The sequence below is a fragment of the Bos grunniens genome, chromosome 4, assembly GCF_055505025.1.
Source record: "Bos grunniens cultivar Pamir isolate PY7600 chromosome 4, Bosgru_T2T1.0, whole genome shotgun sequence".
In the NCBI taxonomy this organism is placed as follows: domain Eukaryota; kingdom Metazoa; phylum Chordata; class Mammalia; order Artiodactyla; family Bovidae; genus Bos; species Bos grunniens.
In genome coordinates this window covers 26,758,921-26,776,346 of record NC_141168.1, presented here as the reverse complement: position 1 = coordinate 26,776,346, position 17,426 = coordinate 26,758,921, and the positions used below count along the sequence as shown (strand labels likewise).

Here is a 17,426-nt window from a genome sequence, read left to right as displayed (position 1 = left end):
ATGATATTTGTCTAACTTACTTCACGTGGCACAGTAATCTATAGGTCCATGCATATTGCTGCAGATGGTATTATTTCATTCTTTATTATGGCTGAGCAGTACTCCATTAAATAACACCACATCTTTATCCATTCATCTGTTGGACATTCTACCTTGGTTTATTGTACTTGGGGTTTTTTCCCCTCCCTTTTTTGTTACAGTGTAAGCCAGTGGTTCTTAGTAGTCATTGAGAACTCAAGAGCTTTTGTTTATATGGGTTGTAACTTATGATACTTATTATATTAGAAATTAAAACATGTTTATTAATTTAAAAATAATAACATACCCAATACATGTTAAAATAAGTGAAACATTGTAATTAAAAAAACCATATTTTCCAAAACAGAAATTTAGTGAGAAGAATATTTTACAGTTTTTGCAAATCTCTTTTCTGTCTGGCTGGATAGAAGACCTCTGGATACTCCTGTCTACTTTCACATTCAGTCTGCTGCAGTATGTTACAACTTCTGTTAAAGTAGAAGAAGATCTAGCCTCATACTAAATATGTAGTTGGAAAAGGGGAAAGTATTTTAAGAGCATTTTCAGATTATTGTAGATGATACTCTTTGATATTATACTAAAATTCAGCAATGTTAATTTCTTCAAGGTTAATTGCAATGCAGAATCTGAAAGCACATCTATCTATGCTTTGTTACATTAAAATATATTGGTTGTCATGCACTTTGGATCTTTTAACCCATGCATGGTTTTTACGCAGATCTTCCGAATGTTGGCATAAAAGTCACATTCATGAACCCTGCCACTGATCTCATCAGAAAAGGCTTTTAAGTAATGGGAAATCATCCCTGTGGTGGATACAAGTTTTCCAAAGTTCTGATTATCACTTGAAATACCCAGTTTTATCATTGACAACAAATGCTCTCAGTTGCTTGAAGTGATGGGCTCACTTTGTTCATTTTTGGAAAAATGTCTGTCAGTTACCCAGGTCTGAATAGCCACATAGTTTGTTAGCCACTCTTTCAAGTAAAAATGGTATTCCTTGGCAAAAAAAGCCTAAAAATTTTTGAAATAACCATCATACTTCTGAATACAGAAGTACTCTGTATACTTTTTGATTATCAGTTCCATTCAGTTGCTCAGTCATGTCCGGCCCCATGGACTGCAGCACGCTTGGCTTCCCTGTCCATCACCAACTCCCCGAGCTTGCTCAAACTCATATCCATCAAGTTGGTGATGCTATCCAACCATCTCATCCTCTGTCATCCCATTCTCTTCCTGCCCTCAGTCTTTGCCAGCATCAGGGTCTTTTCCAGTGAGTCAGTTCTTCATATCAGGTGGCCAAAGTATTGGTGCTTCAGCTTCAGCATCTTCCAATGAATATTCAGGACTGATTTCCTTTAGGATGGACTGGTTGAATCTCCTTGCAGTCCAAGGGACTCTCAAAAGTCTTCTCCAACACCATAGTTCAAAAACATCAGTTCTTCAGTGCTCAGCTTTCTTTATAGTCCAACTCTCACATCCATACATGACTATTGAAAAAAGCATAGCTTTGACTAGATGGACCTTTGTTGGTAAAGTAATGTCTCTGCTTTTTAATATTCTGTCTAGGTTTGTCGTAGCTTCTTTTCCAAGGAGCAAGCGTCTTAATTTCATGTATGAAAGTGAAAGTTGCTCAGTTGTGTCTGACTCTTTGTGACCCCATGGACTGTACAGTCCGTGGAATTCTCCAGGCCAGAATACTGGAGTGGGTAGCCTTTCCCTTCTCCAGGGGATCTTCCCAACCCAGAGATTGAACCGGAGTCTCCTGCATTGCAGGCAGATTCTTTACCAATTGAGCTATCAGGGAAGCCTTTTTAATTTCATGTATAATTTTGATTATACAGAATAGTAAAAAGACATGAATTCAAGGGTGAAGATTTAATAAAATAATTTTTACTCCTTCATGAAGACATTCTTAAATAGTGAAGTTGATTCTTTTATCAAGAGTACATGAGGGTGAAGAATATAATGACAACCAGTACCGTTCAGTGCCACTGCCTTAAATTGTGCTGAGATTGCGAGTAGTTTTACCCTACCATTGCTTTTGCATTCTAAGTGCAAATATAAGCACAGTGAGAAAAGACAAAGAATGTCTTGGCTATTATGAAAATAGTTTGACCCAGGGATCCCCAGGTTTCTAAGGTTCACTTTGAGAACTGCTGCTGTAAGCTATTTCAAGGTTGAACCAATCATCCCACACGTCCCCCTTCAGTTTCTGGTCCAGGATTTTACACAGAAAAGGTGCTCAAAAGATATTTGTTTAATGAATGTGATTTGATGACATTTAAACAGGACAAAACTTGATGAGTAAATTTATGTAGCTGCCTCTATCCATCCAAGCAGGCTTGATCAGGCAGCTTTCCCATAGACATTGGTGAGAACAGGGTGAACAAATGGAATGTGGATGATAATATACTTGGTAAATGCAAATGATGAAATACCTGAATATAAGGTGATGTTGAAATTAGAATTAACTGATTTCAGGAATGCACAGGAAAGGATACACATGTACAAGTTCCTACAAAGCCAACTTTGAGCCTTGTTAGGTATCTATTAAAGTCTTCTACTTTTTGAGTCTTTAAATTTGTCGTGGTCTAAGAAAGGATCCTCAAGATGGATCTGATCTGACAAGCAAACATCTCATTTAAATTTCAATAGGTCACAGCTTGTGCTTGATCTAGTAAAGTCTTCAAAAAGAGTTATTGAAGGTGAATGTTAAAAACAAATCACTTTTTATGAAGAATAGTGACTAAAAATCCGTGGTCTAAATAAACTGCGTACCCCGGTAGTCATTTTCCTCTCTAAGGAAATATGTCCAATGAATACCCTACTGTGTATTTTGGGGCAAGAAATTGGGTGATAAGACGGTGTGATATAGCCTTTTTTATACCCTCTTTTAAGTGTAGAAGCTTAAGTTCATCTAGCTAAGTTTTGATAATCTCAAAATTTGTTAAATAGTACTTCTCTTGTTTTGAAGTGATTAGTTTGTTACAGGTTTTCTGGTTTAGGGCTAGGATATAGGAATGGGCAGTAAATTGGGATTTGAAATGGGAAGGAACAGTGTTAGTTCTAAACCATCCCAGGTCTTTCTCTGCTCCCACCCCCAATCCCTACTTTTAAAAAACTTCTCACTCCTAGTTCAAATAAAGATTATAAGAGGTAAGGCATTTCTAACCATCAAAACCACACACTTTTTTGTTTCATGTTAAAAGTTCCTGAGTCTCCTTTAAACATATTGTAAGTTTTTGTCCTTTAGTCTTTGGAAAGTCATTACTTCTGTTTAGAGTGAATACTACCAAAAAGTTGGATAAGGTAGGCACTAGCTAAACTTTGGTCATCATCATGCCTATTTAACAGTAAGAGAGGATTCAGCTAATACAGGGGTGAGTTACTATTTGAGAGTCATTTATGTGTGCTTCTTGTCGTAGGTGCCATGTCCTGGTTAGAAACCATTTAAAATCACCAAACTGGAAACTACCAGTCACCTTTTAAGGCTGTCATAAAAATAAGATTAACTTTATTTTTATGACATCCTTGAAAGACCAAATTCTGTTTTAAAACTAACCAAAGTAAAAAGTCTGTTTTCAGAGTTGTAAGTGGAAATGTAAAATAAAGTCAAATTAAAAATAATCCATGTATTACAAATTAAAGATAATTTATGTATTACATTTCCTGAACAGATTTAATTTTGAGCTCTGTGTGCAAGGCACCAATGGGAGTGGTTGCTATAGATCTTTTATGGAATACAGGTTTCAGATTGTTATTTGCCTGTAAATATACACATTAAAACCTACTTTTAGGACTCCTACTTTAAATTTTCCAGAGAATTTTCTCACTTATAAAAGATGCATTTGTAACTGTTATTCCTGTAGTACCATATCCCAGTTAAGTAGTTTGCAATGAAGGTTAAGTACTACTTACTACTTTGATATGACTTCTGTAGCTACCACCTTTAAATTTTTTAAAATACTAAAGGCATAAATAAGGATGTAGAACAATATAATGAATACCATATATCTTCTATCCAGCTTAAAAAATAAAATATCTCAGATGATATTGAAGCCTCCTGGCCATTCTTTCCCCATTCTTTCCCTTTCCATCTGTGACTATTATTCTGAATTTGATGTTTATCATCCCCCTTCATTAAAAAAAAACAACAACAACTTTACCTTTATGTGTTTTATCCATAGGAAAGATAATATTGTTTTGTATGTTTTTAAACTTACATGAGATTGATGCAAGTAGTTATAGGTTACTCATTTTACATGCTGTATAGTATTTGATTCAGTGACATATAAAAGTAGTATATAATCTTTGAAGAGAATTTTGAAAATAAAATATAAAGATGAAAATTTTGTAGCCCTGTTATCCAGAGATACCACAGTTCCCTTTGATTACCCTGCTTCCCACTTACATTTATGCATTTTCTGGGTACATTTTAATATGAATGGGATACAGTTTTATGGATTACATAAAACTGCAAAATAGCCACATAAGGGCTGTAATCCTTTTTTAGTTGAAAAAGAAAACGAGCTTTCCATATTAGATGTTCCACATAGACCAGGTATTCCACATACGCCTAGTAAATTTGCTATCTATATCAATTATTGATGGTGTATTTCTTAGTGTGGAAACACTGTATAAGTTGCATCTGGGAAGAGTTGGATAGTATTAACATCTTTTCAAAATTTAAAACTCTGAAATTTTTGTAGTAAACTTAGCAGATAAATGATACCTCTTTAAATATTAAGTACTTTTCTGGTTTTAACTTATTGATTAAAATGAAAATGAAATATGTAGGTATGCATCTAATATATGTTCAAGATCTATATGAGGAAAACTACAAAGCTGTAATGAAAGAAGAGCTAAAATAGGTATTAATGGATAGGAAGGCTCAATAGTGTTAAGATGTCAGTTCTTCCCCTCTTAATCTGTAGATTCAGTGCAGTCCCAATTAAGATCCCAGCAAGTTATTTTATGGATATCAACAAACTGATTCTAAAGTTTATATGGAGAGGCAAAAGACCCAGAACAGCTAATACATTGTTAAAGAAGAACCAAGTTAGAGGACCAACACTGCCTGACTTCAAGACCCACTATGTTGCTGCTGCTGCTAAGTCGCTTCAGTCGTGTCCGACTCTGCGACCCCATAGATGGCAGCCCACCAGGCTCCCCCGTCCCTGGGATTCTCCAGGCAAGAACACTGGATCGGGTTGCCATTTCCTTCTCCAATGCATGAAAGTGAAAAGTGAAAGTGAAGTCGCTCAGTCATGTCCGACTCCTAGCGACCCCATGGACTGCAGCCCACCAGGCTCCTCCGTCCATGGGAGTTTCCAGGCAGGAGTACTGGAGTGGGGTGCCATTGCCTTCTCCGAAGACCCACTGTAAAGTGTAGTAAACAAGGCAATGCAGTATTGGTGAAACAACAGACAAATAGATTATGAAACAGAACAGAGGGCCCCAAAATAGATTCCTATAAATATAGTCAACTGATCTTTGACAAAGGAGCAAAGGCAATACAATGGAGCAAAGGTTGTCTCTTCAACAAATGGTGCTGGAACACCTGGATATCTACCAGCCAAAAAATGAATGTAGACACAGACTTCATACTCTTTATGCAAATTAACTCAAAATGCATCATAGACCTAAGTGTGAAACACAAAACTATGAAACTCCTGGAAGATAACATCAGAGAAATTTAGATGACCTTGAGTATGGTGATGACTTTTTAGATACACCAAAGGCACGACCCATGAAAGAAAGAATTGATAACGGGTACCTCCATGCAGTTGGATATTATTTAGCACTAAAAAGGAATGAGTCAAAGCCAAGAAAGACATGAGTGTGTGCTAAGTCGCTTCAGTCATGTCCGACTCTTTGTGACCCTATGGACTGTAGCCCGCCAGGTTCCTCTTCTGTCCATGGGATTTTCTAGGCGAAAATACTGGAATGGGTTGCCATGCCCTCCTACAGAGGATCTTCCTACCTAGGGACCAGACCCTAGTCTCTTGCATTGCAGGCAGATTCTTTACCTGCTGAACCACCAGGGAAGCCCCACTGTTAGAGTTCTTAAAGAGGACCAGACCTCTAGTTAAAGATCTATATAACGATATAATTCTGTTTGTGTGTACATTTGTACATTCCCCAAACTGCAGCAGAATTGTGTATCGATAGGACTATATCAGATCTTATCTGGGTATGTATCCAGTTCACCTGAGACAGTCTTCCTAATACACATTTTGGACCTCATGATTGAAAATCTCCTGGTGCAGAATCTTGGAGTTGTTTTGGTTTGCTCCTTACTTTCTGCATGCTAGTTTGTTAGGATAGGTGCAAACCACCTCTCCAGTGCCCCCCAGTGGTTGTCCTTGCTTTGCAGGAGGATGCCTGTTGATGGGAGAGCTCATTGCTTCCTAGCAACAACCAGCTCTGTCTTCACACCCCTGTTAGAAGAATGGTCTGTTTGCAGGAATTCTGCCTTACCTACCTTAACTTCTTGCCAATTTGTTCTTATTGAGGTCACGTAATATTTATAATTCCTCTTAATAATTCTTTAATATTAAATGAGAGGTCATTTTCGGTAAAGCCCTTTCTTTTCTAGGTTTAGACCTCTCCATTTTTTTCAATATTCCTTTCCTTATAATAATTGACTTTTTCACAGTCCCAATGTACTTTAATTTTTAACATCTTTAAAAAGTAAAGTGCTCACAGTACAATGACAATGGGAAATGTCCAGTTCTGAAATTTGATCTTGAGGTGATAAAAATGCTCCCAAAATGACAATTTAAAAACATAATCCCCCCCCAAAAAATATGATTCCTGACTTTAGAGACAGTTGTGAATATTGAGTGGTAAGGGAAGGGAGGGTGACGTGCAGGTAGAATATCCTTTCACACCTACCTTAAAATTACTGTTCATTTTCTTCTAATCAAAGTATAAGAATAAAAATATGTTTTCCTAAAAAAAAGTGCCCAGCACTAAATACAAGTGTGATCAAGCTGATGCAGAAAGCACCTTTCGTTATCCATAGTCTGCATATGATGCTTGTCATGATTCTTATTTCCATACTAAATTTAGTGTGAATCAGCACTCCCTTGAGTTTCTTTGTTTTGTTTTTTTCTGTGATGATGACACAAGTATTCATCATCCTGTGTTCTTCTGCAATGGGGTTTTTTAAGCCAAAGTTCAGAATATTATGTTTATGCTTGTTAATTTATCCTGTGAGATTTTACTCATTCGTTTAGGCTGTTTGAGTTTTTTGGAATTTGATTTTACCCTTCAAGTGCAGACTTTCCTATTTCTTGCATCTCTAGTTATCCACTTACTTGATTAACATATCTTTTCTGTTTCTTTTCAGTTTCCAAAACAATTGTTGCCTTTTTTCCCCTACTTGTCTTTCTCAGTTTCACATGCCATCTTGTGTTTCTTTGATGAATATGTATAGCTAAACATGAACCTCAAACAATAGAAAGACATAAACATTTGCAGAGCCCCTAGGAAACTGTAGTGTGCCTGAATCATGTTGAACATTAAGAAGCTTTATAGCTATTTTTCTTTGACGTTTATTAATTTCGATTATTCATTCTTTTGGTATTTTGAAGCCAATTCTTCTGTGTTTTCAGCTTTCTCTAAACTTTTCTGTGTGCGTTTGAAAAGCTTGCAAGTCCCAAGGACTGTGGCTATCGTGCCTAGTATATAACATGACCCTGGGGCCAATCCCTAAGGCAGAGGTCTTAACAGGAGGCTGATTTTTGGGTCTTAGTTTCCCAACTGCATGATGGGAGATTTGAATAATCAGGGAGTGTTCACTTGTCCTCTGTGGAGTCCTAAGGAGCCTCAGAGGGTACTGCAGGAGGTGAGGGGGATGAATACCTATGTTGTCAGCATTCCCCAGCTCCTTCTCAATAGGAAGTGTTCTACTTTTGTCTTACATTTTGAAGTTCTACATTGGATTCTGTTTAAAGAAAGTTCTCAGAGGACATTGGGCAGTTTTGATGGTCTATATATGAGTCTCTCTGATTCCATGAGCTTAGGGGTCACCTTCAGATTTTTCATTCACTGAAGGGGGAGAGGGGCTTATCATGCTGTTTGTCTTTTCTGTCCCAGATCTGGGATTAACTCCCCACTCACCATCCCCCCATTGTAAAAGTAACTACATAAAAGGAGAAAAAAATCTGTAAAAAGTCTTCATGGTTCCATTGTGCACAGCGGAAAAGCGTTCTTGACAGCTTCAATGTACCTTTCTAGATTCTTTTGTTTTTCCATAATCATATCTGTAACTTTTGTTTTTCAAATGAGACCACATTCATTCTGCAGATTTTTTACCCTGGTTTTTTTGTTTTTGTTGTCCGTTTGTTTTGTTTATTTGTTTTTCCAGTTTACAGCAGTTTATTGTGGACATTTTTCTGTGTCAGTGCCTGTCAGTCTACTTCAATCCTTTAATACTTCTGTAATATTTCTCTGACCAGTGATCTGTAACTAAACTAAGTCAGAGGAATATTCCTTGTTGCACAACATGTGGAATCTGTTCTAAAGTATGAACCTACTTTTGTTTACATCTTATTACTGGTATACTCATTTTTTTCAGCAGTTAACTCTTTATTAACTCTTTTTGGGGATTGTGATATTTATTTTTTTCCAGTTGCTTCTCTTTCCTCTGGTTAGATTATACATCATAACCTCAGAAGTATTATCCCAGTGAAGCTATAGATACAGATAACCCTTTTGTTTTAGGCAATAGCTCTAATTTAGTGTCCCCTTTAATAGTTACAAGACTGTTCTTAAGAACAGAATCTTGGCAGACAGAATTATACTTTTATTCCAGTATATTACTACTGATGAGAAAAGCAGTTAGTTGAATTGTTTTGACCCAAGTGAGCTTAGTTCTAAGCGCCTAGGAAGGTGGGTGACAAGCAGCTTTTGGTGGTTTGACAGGCAGCTGCAGGGTGTCTATTGTGGCCAGGACTAAGCGGTTGCTAATAAATGTATCTGGTAAATTACATGTGATGGTCCCTTCCCCCTTTCGTTTCTTAAAATTTTATCAAAGATCACGTTGAGAAATTGGTAGTGAGAAAAATATTTATTTTTTTATTCTTATAGGATGGTTATTACTTTTTTTGTACAGTGTTCTGTCATTTTTCAAATAACTTCTTCTAAACAGATGCAACATTTCTGTAGTCATGGAAAAATTTGGTGATTTTTTTTTGAGCAGGAAATATAGTGTAAATGTTTTTTAAGTAGCTTGTATTTCTTTAGAAACTTAGGATAGCATTTCTCCCTCGTCTTTTAACTTTAGGCATATCTTGTACAGGTTAAACAAATTCTAAAATGGAAATGTTATTCCCAGTTTGAAGTGAAGTCATTTTAATTTTATATTCAACCACTTTGCAAATTTTATTCTTGAAACATATGTGCTTTTTTACTTTTCTCTTTCTTTCCTCATCTAGGATTCTAAGATTTTAAAACTTTGATTATATGCTATTCTGGTTTTAATTTTGGAAGGAATTCAATATATAATTTGTTTTAATGGATTATGTAAATATGGAGATTTTTATTTTTGAATAGATACTATTTAGATTTAGATGTCTGACACTGAAGTGTTTATGGTAGGGACCATTATTTTGCTCTTTAGAAAGGTTTCTTTATTGTTATTTATTTATATAAAACCTCTTGAGTATTCTTTATCTTTGTCTTAAAATGTATTTCATATGTTATTGTCCAATTTAGGAGGTTCTGATTTCTCATTCATTCAGTAAACAAATTTGAGTAATTGTTGGGAGCCTTGAACAGTTTTAGGTGCTGGGGATAACACTGAATGAATAAAACAGAAAAATCTTTGCCCCCATGAGTTTACTTTCTAATGGGTTGAATAAAAAGATAAATATTCCGAGGGGAAAATTGTGTCAGCTTGAGATTGTCCCCATATCTTTCAGACAGTTAATCCTCAAACATACCAAGGCTGCAGGGGAAACCTGGGCTGGATATATAACGGACTTCTGACTGACTATAATCATTGATTGCAATTTGAATGTAAATACAGGCATCCAGTTGCAAGAGTCGGGCACAATTTAGTGACTCAACCACTAGGGTCATATTTACTGTCTGTTCCCTTTCATACCACTTTCATTTTCACAACTGTGTTAATTCTTAGTGAGGATCTATTTATTGCTGCTTAAAAATGATACCTTCCCTAGTGCTTGACAGTTAAAAATATTTTCACATTTCATTTTTTAAAGTGGCTATAGCATAATAATTTTGGTTGAACCATATGAAATTGCTGATGTTTTGGATCTTGAAGCAGTTTCACATTGTTCTGTCTCATGCTGTGTTGTGTGTGTGCTTAGTCGTGTCTGACTTTGTGGCCCCACGGACTGTAGCCTGGCAGCCATGCTCCTCTGTCCGTGGAATTTTCCAGGCAGGAACACTGGAGTGGGTTGCCATTCCCTTCTCCAGGGGAATCTTCCTGACCCCAGATCAAACCAGCGTCTCCTGCCTCTCCTACATTGCAGATGGATTCTTCATTGCTGAGCCACTGGCAAAGCCCAATACTGTGTTATACCTACCTTTAAAAACAAGATATGAACATGTTTTATTAATCGTAAAGCACTATTATGCACACTGACAAACCTTGAATTTTGTTTCTATCATTTACTATTTGCTTTAGAACAATTACTTAACCTCATTGTGCCTCACTTCATCATGACAGTGATCCTAGGGTCATGAGGATTATATAATACATTATAATGTCATTATATATGTAAAAAAAAGTCCTTAGAAAAGTACCTAGCATATAGTTAAGGCCTCAGTAAGTGTTAGCTGTTATTACCGTTACTACCCTATGAGGTAGGCATCATCCTTGTCAGTTTTGCAGATGATCAAACAGAAGCTCATAGAGATTTTAGGATTTGATTCCAAGGTTATGCAGCTAGAAATCAAACCAGGCATTACTGATTCCAAGTTCTGGCTTCTCTTTGCTTACACTACAGCTATCAGGGAAAGAAAGAAAAAAAAGAAGAAGAAAGAAAGACTATTCATATAGTAATTTGTAGAGTATATCCTTGAATCTCTCCAACATTGTTACTTATCCTGTTTTGATAGACTGTTTTGACATCCATAAAGAAAACTATTTGACAGAAATCTGATACGATAAGTAATTGTGACCTAGTGTTATATTGTTACCTTAGAAAGGGTAATAGTGGCACTTTTATAGCCGATTTGTCCAGAAATGAATGAACCCAAATAATAAATGTTTACCTCAGTATTTTTAAGAATGCAAGTGCAGTTCTTAATTATATTCTTCCAAAAAGGAGCAAAAATAAATGTTAAAGAACATTTAAAAGCACCTAAAAGCAGTTTAAAAAATAGCACACTTAAGCCTCCAGTTCACAACATGCCACTCCACAGTTTCCTGTGGATATATAATGAACATCTCAGTTGTTCCTCTGACATTCATTCCCATCTCAGTAAATAGCTATTAAGTTCTTCCGGTTGCTCAAACCAAAAACCTTGGGATCATTTTTTTTAGACTACCCTCTTTTACTCTACCCTGCATCCCAGTTGTCAGGAAATCCTGACAGCTGTATCCTCAAAACATGCAGAATCTAACTACTTCTTATCACCTCTGATGCTGCTATCCTGGTCCAAGCCATGCTCATCTTGCAGAAACCTTATAATTGGTCTTCCTGGTTCCACCCTTTCCTCCCTTCAGTCTACTTTCAAATACCAGCCCAGAAAATCAGTTTACATCTTTACCCTTGCTCAAAACCTTTAAACATTTCCCATCTCATTCAGAGTAAAATCCAAAGATCTTATGTAGCCTTCAAGGTCCCACAAGCCTGACCCTGGCTAATCTCACTGCTGCTTCTCCCCTAGCTTAGGATACTTAAGGTTTATGGGCCATTTTGCTGTTTCTTGATCACATCAAACATGCTCCTATCTCAGCGTCTTTGCATTTGCTGTTCTTGCTGCCTTGTATACTTTCCCCCCACATGTTTCATGCTGTCTCCTTTACTTCCTACAGATCTGAGCTCAGATATGGTCAGAATGGCATTTCTTGGCCTGCAGCCTCTCTCGTCCCCACCTCTCCACTCCCTAAAATATTGTGTATATACTTGTTTAGTTTATCTCCTTCTGGTAGGATGTAAAATCCAAGAAGGCGAGGACTTTTAAAAAAATTCATGGCTCTTTCCTCTGTGTCTTCATCAATGCTTGACACACAGTAGGTGATTTTTATGCATATGTTGATTGAATGATTTGAATTTCTTGACAAGTCATCTCAGTTCTTCTTCCACTGCATTTGATATTATTGACTTCTCTCATTTGCCCTCCATGATACTTGCTATCTCCTGATTCTGTTTTTTTCCTTCCAGCTTATTTGTCTTCACCTGTTGTTTTTTTCCTTCCTCAATACGTTCCTTTGAATAGTCTCCTTTGCTTCTTTTATCACTTACTTTACATTAATTATTCCTGGTCAGTTTTGTTCATGCTCTGTGCTTTCATTACCATCTCATTTTTGATGAGTCTCAAATTACACCTGCATCAGAGGCATCTGTGCATCACAGCTCCAGATCTGGGTATCTCTTTGGACAGTGCCTGTAAATATTGTCATGCACTGTCTTCCTCTGCAAATCTGCTCTTTTACTCTTCTACCTTGGTTAATAAGCCACTCTTTAACCCAGGCCAGAACACTGGCGTCATCCTGGATTTAGCTTTTCTTCACTGTTCTCATCAAGTTGTTCACTAAATCCTTTACATTTTCACCCCCTAAATATTTCACACATGTTCTCCATCTCCATTTTCTTAATTCAGGGCCCCATTAACCCTCCCTCATTGACCATTAGTTACCTGACCGGTTTGACTGCCTGTAGCCTCAGTCCTCTCCAAGTGATTCTTCACACGCCTGGGAGGACTGTTTGCTCCTTACCACCTTTAGTAATGCTTCATTCTGTAGTCTAGAACCCTAAGGGTGACTGGGAGTTACTGCAGTGGGCTTTCATGACTTGTGGTTATTCCTAGACTGAACTGATAAATACTCTCTCTCTCGAAAGTATTGCTTACATTTGTGTTTTCAAATAAACTACCTGATTCATGGGTTTCCCTGGTGGCTCAGCTGGTAAAGAAGCTGCCTGCAATGCAGTAGACCTGGGTTTGATCCCTGGGTTGGGAAGATCCTCTGGAGAAGGGAAAGGCTACCCACTCCAGTATTCTGGCCTGGAGAATTCCATGAACTGTATAGTCCATAGGGTCACAAAGAGTCAGACCCGACTGGGCAACTTTCACTTTCAAGTGATTTATAGTATACTCTTTTCATAATTTGTTCCCCCCACCCCACCCCCCGCTTCCCTCTCAGACCATCCCTCCCTTCCTTCCTTTGGTTGTTATAAATGGATCTTCCATAATATTGAGTACCACTGAGCTATAAGATGAACTACAAATTATTTTGCACAGTAGATAAGGCCCCCACCATCTGGCTTCCCCCCAGCTGAACCTCTGGTATACTGCAGCTTGGTCATGCTCCATATGTTACACTGTTTCCTCTGCTCTGAATACTTCCACCCCAGCCTCCTTCCTGCTCCCAGTGACACCTCTCAAATAGCTACTTCTGTAACATCTTTCCTGATCAGAATAAAATCCAAACTCCTTTCCAAGGCTTATAAAGGCCTTACTTGATTTTTTCCAATTTTATCTCCCTCTACTGTTTGCCTTTTCACCAAACTCTTCCTCTGACTGCCTCCTTACCCATTCAGGTCACAAATCAAATGTGCCTTATCAGAGACCACCCCCCTCCGCAGCCATTTTCTTATCATATTGCCTTATTTTATCCTCTGCATAGCAGAAATTCTTATTTTTTCCTTTATGTCTTTATTGTCATGGCTCCTTCCTCTGGAATGTAAGTTCTTTGAGATGAGACTCTGCCTTCTTGCTTATCACTGTGTCTCTTTCCTAGAACCTGGTTCCCAGTAAATTAAAAAAAATTTTTTTGTTAGAGTATAGTTGATTTACAATGTTGTGTTAGTTTCAGATGTACAGCAAAGTAAACCAGTTACATATATATACATGTATCCACTCTTTGTCTCTCCCATATAGGTTGAGAAATGGAGTATTCCTGCCATATCAGTAAACAAGGATGTCACAGTCATCAGCAATTTCGACCCTCCAAATGTGAATTTCTGAGCCCTAAGGGGCACCAGGAAGCAAAATAATACCTGTGATCTAGCAGCCATGAGGCTGCAGCCACTCCCTACAGTGAGCACTGAGGAAAAACACAGGATACTGGCCCAAATAGCTGAGATGCATATGAAAGGAATGATTTCAATGAGCCCAGACTCTTGCATCTTCCCATACATAGAAAAGGGAAAAGTGCCAAATACCCGGTTTTCTTTAATTCACAAAAATACTTCAGACTACCTGCCTTTTGTTTCAGACTTCTATGTAATCTGACTCTCTGTGCCCCCACCTCCCCCCACTTCCTTGGAGCAGTTCTCTCAGGGTTATTTGAGATGCTGTCTCCTGGGCTTGAAGTCCTAAAAATTCCTGCTGAGTAAAACAGAACTCTCAACTTTAAGATTGTGACTGTTTTTTAAGTCGACAGGCTCATTATTGAGTAGAGTTCCCTGTGCTGTACAGTAGATCCTTATTTATTATTTTATATATAGTATGGCAGCCCACTCCAGTACTCTTGCCTGGAAAATCCCATGGACAGAGGAGCCTGGTAGGCTGCAGTCCATGGGGTTGCTCAGAGTCAGACACGACTGAGCGACTTCACTTTCACTTTTCACTTTCATACATTGGAGAAGGCAATGGCAACCCACTCCAGTGTTCTTGCCTGGAGAATCCCAGGGACGGGGGAGTCTGGTGGGCTGCCGTCTATGGGGTCGAACAGAGTCGGACACGACTGAAGTGACTTAGCAGCAGCAGCAGCAGTGTGTATATGTCAATCCCAGTCTCCCAATTTATTCTCCCCCCTTACCCCTTGGTAATCGTAAGTTTGTTGCCTACGTCTATAACCATTTCTGTTTTGTAGATAAGTTCATTTGTACCCCCTTTTTGTTGTTCAGTGGCTAAGTTGTGTCCAACTCTTTGCGACAGGATACTGGCCCAGATAGCTGAGATGTATATGAAAGGAATGATTTCAGTGAGCCCAGACTGCATGACTGCAGCATGCCAGGCTTCCCTGCCCTCCACTGTCTCCTGGAGTTTGCTCAGATTCATGTCCATTGAGTCAGTTATGCCATCCAACCGTCTCATCCTCTGTCGCCCCTTCTCCTCCTGCCCTCAGTCTTCCCCAGCATCAGGGTCTATTTCAATGAATCGTCTCTTTGCATCAGGTGGCCACAGTATGGAGCTTCAGCTTCAGCATCAGTCCTTGCAATGATTTACTGCTTTGGTCTCCTTGCTGTCCAAGGGACTCTCAAGAGTCTTCTCCAGCATCTCCTTTTTAGTTTCCACATATCAGCAATATAGTATGATATTTGTCTTTCCCTGTCTAACTTGATTCTCTCAGTGTGAAATTCTCTAGGTCCATCCATGTTGCTGCACGTGTCATTATTTTGTTCTTTTTTATGGCTGAGTAATATTCCGTTGTATAGATGTACCACATCTTCTTTATCCATTCGTCTGTCGACGGGCATTTAGGTTGCTTCCATGTCCTGTATATTGTAAATAGTGCTGCAATGAACATTGGGGTGCATTTATCTTTTAAATTATGGTTTCCTCTAGATGTATGCCCAGGAGTGGGATTAATGGATCATATGGTAGCTCTGTTTTTAATTTTTTGAGGAACCTCTATGCTGGTCTCCATTCTACATTTCCACCAACAGTGTAGGAGAGTTCCCTTTTTCCCATACCCTCTCCAGCATTTATTGTTTGTAGATTTTTTTAAATGATTGCCATTCTGATCGGTGTGAAGTGATACCTCACTGTAGTTTTGATTTGCACTTCTCTGATGCTTAGGGATGTTGAGCACATTTTCATGTGTTAGCGATCTATATGTCTTCTTAAATATTTGTTGATTGATTGGATTATCTACCCTCTCCTCTTTATACATTGCATTGTTGAATTTGCAATCTCCAGTGCTGGAACGAGCGGGCATTGTGAATGGTCAAGGCAGTCCAGGAATGGACATCTTGAAGATCTTGTTGGTAAGAGCATCTTCTTCTCCCTCCACTTAGTCAGTTGTTGCCAGTTTGAAATGATAATAAAAATTAGCATTTAAAGGAGGTGGAGGGCACTCTTCCAAGTCCTTAATTACTTCATTTCATTTAATCCTGACATTAACACTATGAGGAAGGTATTAATACATGATTACCAGTTTATAAATAGGGTAACTGCTGTACATGGAGAGGTTAAGTGTAACCGCTCTAGCAAATGACAGAACTGACTCTCCAGCCCAAGCTGTAACACAGTACTGCTTACTGGCTTACCCAGATTGTCCTGATTTTTTAGGAAAAGTCAGAAATCTGGAACTTTTATTTTGTTTCTCTATTTTAAAATGTTGGCAATTCATTCACACTAAAAAAACAAACAAAAAACAGTGCAAACCAAATAAAACACGTATGAGGGGCTGCTTTGGTTTATGTGGTTTCTCTCTGAATAGAACTGGAACTGCTTATGATCCTACCCTTACGATCCTGGTACTCCAGTGCTGGATGGATGGTTGTAAGGATGATGGCAACAGTCATTTCCGATTCTGCTTCATTTTCTTGCTCCACAATAAAATAAAGCAAAATAATGCCTTACGTTTCTGTAGCATATTGCAGTTATAAGGTGTTATTGTTGACTTTTTAAATTTCAACTGATGCTGCCACCATCAAACTGTATGTATGTGTCCCTTAGTCTTTAGTTTCACAGTGGATCAGAGGAAGTAAAATGCAGGAAGTAAACCAGGAAATGATGAGTGTTAGGCTCACTGCTTAGCCTGCTTTTCAATATTAATCAGTATTGCTGTTGCCCCACTGATTTCATTATGTGCAACTCCATGTGTGAGAAAGCATGCTTTAAGTGTTATTTAATTTAAATTAAGGAGACAATACAGTATCCATAAATTATGCACAATTTCTGGAAAATTCATTCAGTACTGGGGTTTTGGTTTTTAGATTTTGACCCTTCTGCATATACTTAATTTCTAGTGACTAATCTGGTTCCCATTTTTACATGTTTTTTTTTAAATTTCTAAATTTACATAAATAATAATCTATGCAAATAATAATTTATATAAATAGTAGGGACTTTCATACCATTTAAAATTCAATTTAAAATATTTTTTATAAAATGGTATAATGATTACAAGCATTAAAATGTGAGCTCAGTTCTTCATTTTTTCCCCCCAAAAGTCAGTCCCTTGTCCTCTTTTTTAAAACAAAACAGCAACAATTTTGTTCTCTTCCCAC

General features: G+C 37.8%; 1 protein-coding gene across 22 annotated transcripts in view; it reads left to right on the top strand.

Annotated features, from left to right (window-relative positions):
* NRF1 (nuclear respiratory factor 1) overlaps positions 1–17,426 on the top strand; it is a 138,509-nt gene that overhangs the window by 20,343 nt on the left and 100,740 nt on the right. For 10 of the 22 annotated variants that reach the window (XR_015162156.1, XR_015162155.1, XM_086395695.1 and 7 more), the window contains exon 2: positions 16,111–16,178. The exons of the other annotated variants lie outside the window; for them this stretch is intronic. Coding sequence is in view for 6 of the 10 variants with exons in the window: in XM_086395695.1 (XP_086251821.1) it covers positions 16,155–16,178 (24 nt within the window). In the remaining 4 variants the exon portion in view is untranslated. The remainder of the gene's footprint in view (positions 1–16,110; positions 16,179–17,426) is intronic. 22 annotated transcript variants of the gene reach the window in all.